This window comes from Osmerus eperlanus, unplaced genomic scaffold (assembly GCF_963692335.1).
Source record: "Osmerus eperlanus unplaced genomic scaffold, fOsmEpe2.1 SCAFFOLD_769, whole genome shotgun sequence".
Taxonomy (NCBI): domain Eukaryota; kingdom Metazoa; phylum Chordata; class Actinopteri; order Osmeriformes; family Osmeridae; genus Osmerus; species Osmerus eperlanus.
In genome coordinates this window covers 7501-13842 of record NW_026911176.1, presented here as the reverse complement: position 1 = coordinate 13842, position 6342 = coordinate 7501, and the positions used below count along the sequence as shown (strand labels likewise).

General features: G+C 49.5%; 1 protein-coding gene across 1 annotated transcript in view; it reads right to left on the bottom strand.

The window, feature by feature from the left end:
* Positions 1-772: 772 nt before the first annotated feature.
* LOC134015738 (mitochondrial fission factor-like) overlaps positions 773-6342 on the bottom strand; it is a gene marked incomplete at its 3' end in the record, with an annotated part of 9698 nt that continues 4128 nt past the window's right edge. Inside the window, exons 4-7 of the mRNA XM_062455285.1 lie at positions 5705-5857; positions 2390-2446; positions 1182-1266; positions 773-787 (exon numbers count right to left, since the gene is read on the bottom strand). Coding sequence (XP_062311269.1) covers positions 773-787; positions 1182-1266; positions 2390-2446; positions 5705-5857 — 310 coding nt within the window. The remainder of the gene's footprint in view (positions 788-1181; positions 1267-2389; positions 2447-5704; positions 5858-6342) is intronic.

The following is a 6342-nucleotide window of genomic DNA, read 5'->3' as shown; positions in this document are numbered from 1 at the left end:
CCCTGAATGCGTTTGAGCCTGAGTCCTAGTTCAGAAGAGGTTGAAAACGCCTGGTTTAAAGAGAGCGCTCTCAAGAAAACACTACGAACTGACAATGCTGAGAATGGTTATGATAAATAATAGTTTCACTTTGATTTCGGGTTTAAAATTGCTTACCCATTTGTTATCCCCCATTAAGCAGTAAAAATACTGTTTACAAACACGAAGGAGCGCTGCACCAAAAGCATTGCGGCCTTTGGCTCCAAAGTCTGCCATTCTGAAGGGTGTCGACTGCTCTTACTATCTTGGGGTGTGTATGTAATGCTTGTTGACTTCCTTGAAATGGAGGCATTCAGCTGAATGCAAATCAATGACAATGAAAGCTACACCCCTTGACAAGGCGAAAAAGTAAGCAACTTTGAAAACTAGAACCAAATAAGAGCCACTCCTAAATGGAATTCTCAGAGTTTAAATTTGCCTTCAGAGACTCTTCAAAGACCTATTTTGACTGAAAACTGCAGTGTGTGGATCTTTCATGAATGTAGTCACCAAACTCAATTTGTCTTCACATAATGAAAGTAAAAGAAATATATATACATTTCATTCATTCATTCATTATCCTAACCCGCTTATCCTGAACAGGGTCGCAGGGGGGCTGGAGCCTATCCCAGCATACATTGGGCGAAAGGCAGGAATACACCCTGGACAGGTCGCCAGTCCATCGCAGGGCACACACACCATTCACTCACACACTCATACCTATGGGCAATTTAGACTGTCCAATCAGCCTGACCTGCATGTCTTTGGACTGTGGGAGGAAACCGGAGTACCCGGAGGAAACCCACGCAGACACGAGGAGAACATGCAAACTCCACACAGAGAGGCCCCGGTCGACCGGGATTGAAACCCAGGACCTCCTTGCTGTGAGGCGGCAGTGCTACCCACTGCACCATCCCTGCCGCCCATATATATATATATATATATATATATATATATATATATATTTTCATCAATTAATTTTTCCATTATGCACACAGGCCAGTCACAGACAGTCGAGCCATCCAATCAATGAATCCATCATCCGTCCATCAGTTCGTCTCCATTACCTAATCGATTCCAAAATGAGTCCGTCAATTGATAAAAACGAACGTGAAAGGGCGGAAGTGTAATTAAAGTCGACGCAGTCCCGCAAGAGGGCTCACCTGCCGCCGTAGCGTTGCCGCGTCGACCACCGCCATCTCTTCCGGGGTGCCCTCCATCGCCTGCTCCAGCGTGGAGAGGCCCAGCCTGAGGACAGGAGACGAGACGAAACGAAACGAAACGCATTTTAATCCAATCACAGCCGCACTTATCCAACGCCATTCGTGGCTATCGCGCCTCTATTCTCCCGTCTACACCTGGACGAATCACAGCCACCGTTTACCAACCGTGGTGCTTCTTTATTTTTATTTTTTTTACATTTTATTGGTTGTGTGCATTTACCAGGAACAGTGCATATTAGCATCAACATTTTCGGTTTCCACATCAATGCGCCAGAGTTAGCTAATAAGCTAATTTTCGTCTGTAGTCCCGAACCTGCATGTCTTTGGACTAGGTAATAGGTCACGTATAATTCTATTTAGAGACAGAGGTGTAGTCAGTCTGTTTGAAAATGTAAATATTAGCCTGATCGATGCAGTACCCTGACAGATCCATGAAATTTCACGTCCACGTCCACGTCCACGTCCACGTCCACACACACACACACACACACACACACACACACGAGAATATAGGAGATGGAGTGGTCTCCTGGTCAGAGGATTAGAGTGGGGAGACGGTATCTGGATTCCAAATAGGGGGGATGAGAAGGCTACTGGGGGTGAAATGACTTGGAATTAGGAAATGTACAGAGGGAGAGGGAAGGGTTACCTGGAGAGTGGGGTGGAAGTAGGGAGAGGAAGAGGAATTATGTTGGCTGCATTCACCATGCGGAAAACATCGCAAAGTGCTTATTACCTGAAAAAGGTGAACTGTTACCACGGGAGCTGCTAGGGCAATTGTGTCCAGTGTGACACAGATTCTCAAACGCACCAATCACTGCAGCACCCCGGACACGCCCACCAAAAGCAAGGAAATGCTCCTCAGTGGCGTGAAACGTTGCTAAAATGTTCAGTATCAGGGGATGGGGAATCATGGAGAAAGGAGTGGAGTTACTTGGAATTATGAGGGGATTGGAGGAGAGGAGGGGGGGTGGAGTTACATGGAATGAGGGGATTGGATGAGAGGGGGGTGGAGTTACCTGGTATCTTGAAGGGGATTGGAGGAGAGGGGGTGGAGTGAAATGGAATGAGGGGGTTGGCGGGGAATAAAGGAGGGGGGATGAGAGGAGGGGGGGGGTGGAGTTGGGGGGGGGGGGGGGTGGAGTTACCTGGTATCGTGAAGGGGGTTGGAGGCTGACACTGACCCCCCTCTCAAAGCTGGGCTGCTGAGGAGGGAATGACAGGGCAAGAGGAGACAAAAGACAGATTGAGACGAAAGTTCCCACACACACACAGGTGGAGTGGACAGGAAAGGGAGAGTGTGTGAGGGCTGGGGGTGGGTGGTGTCCAGTCGAAATATGTGTGAAAAAAACATTACCCTAGGCCAACAGTAACCCCATCACGTCACCACATAACATCACACCAGGCCACCACTAACCCTGTCATGTGACCATATAATGGGCAGACTGGCTGACATAGTACGGGTTGCTCCTGAGGGCTTTAAAGCACAGGACTATGTCGTTATTGAGTCGGGCTACACCCCTGACACACCCACCACACCTAAAAAGCCGGCTGCAAAACGCTGCGTTCGTTCACACAGAAGAACGCAGCGAAACATTTTCTGACTGGACCGCACTAACCCTGCCATGTGACCGTAAATCATCGCTCCAGGGGCTGGACAACACTATCCCTGGTCATGTGACCCTTGTGGGGTGGATTCGTGTAGAATCCCAGATCAGTTATTTTTAAGAACAACGAGGGCACGAGAATCAGAGCGAGCGATTAGCCCCGGCTGAGAGTGACAGAGACATGCTTATGCACAGCATGCCCTAGATTTGACTATACATACTTATTAACATTTAATCACTTCAAATACCACTGAGGTCCACACCGACCCCAAAGTGCACGCAGTACCAGCAACAGCCCACACAGCGAGGCCTTGTGTCCACAGGAAGTTACATCATTATCAGGAAAGCGCTGCAGTGCTGGTGACCGTCCAGGATTTATGTGGAAACACACTCAGCATGCGGTTAAAATCTGGCCTGAGGGTGCGGCCGACACACACACACACACACACACACACACACAAAGACACACAAGCACAAACATGGACACGCACAAACACGCACACACACACACACACACACACACACAAACAAACACACACACGCACAAACATGGACACGCACAAACACACACACACACAACACTCACACAAACACACACACACACACACACACAACACTCACACACACACACACACACACACACACACACACACACACATACACATGCACACACACAACAGGCTCACACACACAACACGCACACACACAAACATGCACAAACACACACACACACACAAACATGCACACAACACGCACACAAACACACCAGACAACGCGCTCATTATGAGCTTCTGAAACTGTGGCCAACACCGAGTCCTTCAGAAAAGATTCACACAATTGCTTAATGCTCCAAAAAACAAATAAAAATGTTCATTTTATCACGTGAATGGTAGACATTAAAACCACATTGGTCTTCATGAGAAGTTCTCTCCTGGGAACTCCACAGACACCAATACAGACTGACCCCCTCTCTGCATAAACAAACTAACAAATAGCGGGTTTGTCCTTTTACCCCTGGGGTTAAAGAGTACTGCGTATATATTGAATATAGTGGCAGCCGTTTGTCAGACGGTTTGTTTAACTTCCCCAACTCTTGCTACATGGCCAGTCCAAAGACAGCTGTGTCACACAAGGCCATGCTAACTTTAGCCCTCTTCTTGGATAATCGCTGCACAAAAGGCTGTTTGTCTGGTTATTCTCTAGAATGTGTGTTAATGTCCCTTTGCGCTGAGCTAATCCAGGAAGAAGGCTAAAGCTACCTTTGCCTGGCTATTCTGTAGAATGTGTGCTAAATTAACTTTGGCCTTTTTCCTGGATTACCACAGTCCTAAGGGTGTTAGCACACATTCTACAGAATAACCAGTCAGCCTTCTTCCTTTATTAGTACACATTCTACAGAATAACCAGACAAAGCTCACTGTAGCCTTCTTCCTTTATTAGCACAGTGCTAAGGGGCGTTAGCACACATTCTACGGAACAACCAGGAGCTCAGCTTGCTTCTCTCAACTACGAAGCAGAAACGGTCCAGTTTTAGGAATCCCACGATTATCCCTGCAGGGACATGACCAAGATCCAGACTGGTTGCTATGGATATCCTGTCCTTGAAATTCCCCTCTGGGGTAGCATTCCGAAAAACTGTTAACAGAGCTGGAAATCTGGAGCATCCTTGGCGTGGGAAGAGGGCACAGGACGGTCCAGAAGCGGGAGCAGACCAGGTGGTGGCGTTACCTGTGTTCTACAGCGAAGCCTCTAACCTCGATGTGGGCAGGAGGGCCGGATGCCGTTTCTGGTTTCATGACAACTTCCGCCCTTAATTACATAATTCGCCCTTAATTACATAATTCGCCCTAACGCTTACAACCTCTGACATTTTAGCCGCATTTCAGATCTTGTGTCCCGATGTGAAATGTTTTACCGAGATCTAGTCAACCGTTTCTCAACTCCAGTCCTCGGAACCCACTTGCCAGAAGGTTTTAGTTGTAACCAGGGACTCACACACCAAATTTAACTAATCAAGGGCACTCTCAGTGGTTTGACTGGCTCAGTCATTAGATCGGGCGTGTGAGTTCCCGGACTGGAGTTGAGAAACACTGATCTAGTCTACAACTGAACAAGTGTTCATTCCGCCAGGGTAATTGGTGGAAACAGAAACCTGCCCACACAATGGCCTTTCAGAACCGGGATTGCCCAACCCTGCTCTAATAATTCCTCTACTTGTTCACGGTCCAAGGTTCAAGTTTGAGAATACTGGAATAGGCCCGACACAGGTATTCCCACTCACACACACAACCACACCCCCCCCGTGAGTGACTCATAGTAGACTACACCTCTGTCAGTCACGCTGCGTCAGCACATTCAACACTACCGGTCACCATGGAAGCCATGACACATCGCTATGACAACAATAAGGAAGTGACATTTCTACATTTCTACAGCAGAGAAAGCCAGGGAGTCAAGAGTTCAGCAGCCAATCAGAATGAGCGCTGCTGTGACTCAGTGTTCTGATAAGCACCCACCTCTGACAAGCAAAGCAAAGCCACAAGAATGCAGGAAATGAATTATGAAAATGGAAAAATCAAATCAACTTTTAACAAATAAATGGCAGATAATTACAGATGCCAAATCTTTTAATTAATTGTCTTTTTTTTTTTCTTCTTTTTTTTACCCCTCTTTGCTTTGCTTTTGATTGGCTGCCGATTCGAATGTGAAATGCGGACGGATGGCTACGGAAACGCGAGTGAAGTGCAGGTGCGGCGCGGGGCCAATCGCGGGCGGAGTGAGCGGACGGAGGAGGGCGGCGATTGGCTGCTTGCGCGGCTGGGGGTGGGAAGTGACACACGGGGGTCAGGGGGTCACCTGCGGTGGTTCTCGTCCAGCGCCTCCAGGACCTGGTGGTAGGCGCGGCGGGTGGTGTTCTGGATAAGTGACAGCATCCCGCGCGCGCTGTAGGGGCTCTCTCCGTCCTCCGGCCCCGACAGGGGGGGGCAGGCCCGCGGGGGCGCCACACTGCTCACCCCCGCAGCAGCAGCAGCAGCAGCACAGAGGGGCCAAGCCAGCAGAGAGAGAGAGAGAGAGAGGGAGAGGGAGAGGGAGAGGGAGGGAGCGAGTGAGAGGACAGGTGAGCGAGCGAGAGAGGACCGAGAGAGAGGGAGGGGGAGAGAGAGAGGGAGGGAGAGGGAGAGGGAGAGGGAGAGAGAGAGAGAGGGAGGGAGCGAGTGAGAGGGAGACAGAGGGAGAGAGGGAGAGGGAGAGGGAGGGAGCGAGTGAGAGGACAGGTGAGCGGGCGAGAGAGGACAGAGAGAGAGGGAGGGAGATGGAGAGAGGGAAAGAGAGATGGAGACAGAGGGAGAGAGAGAGGAGAGAGAGGGAGGGAGCGAGTGAGAGGACAGGTGAGCGAGCGAGAGGACAGAGAGAGAGGGAGGGAGATGGAGAGAGAGAGGGAGAGAGACAGAGGGAGGGAGAGAGGGAGAAACAGAGGTAGAGGGAGAGATCAG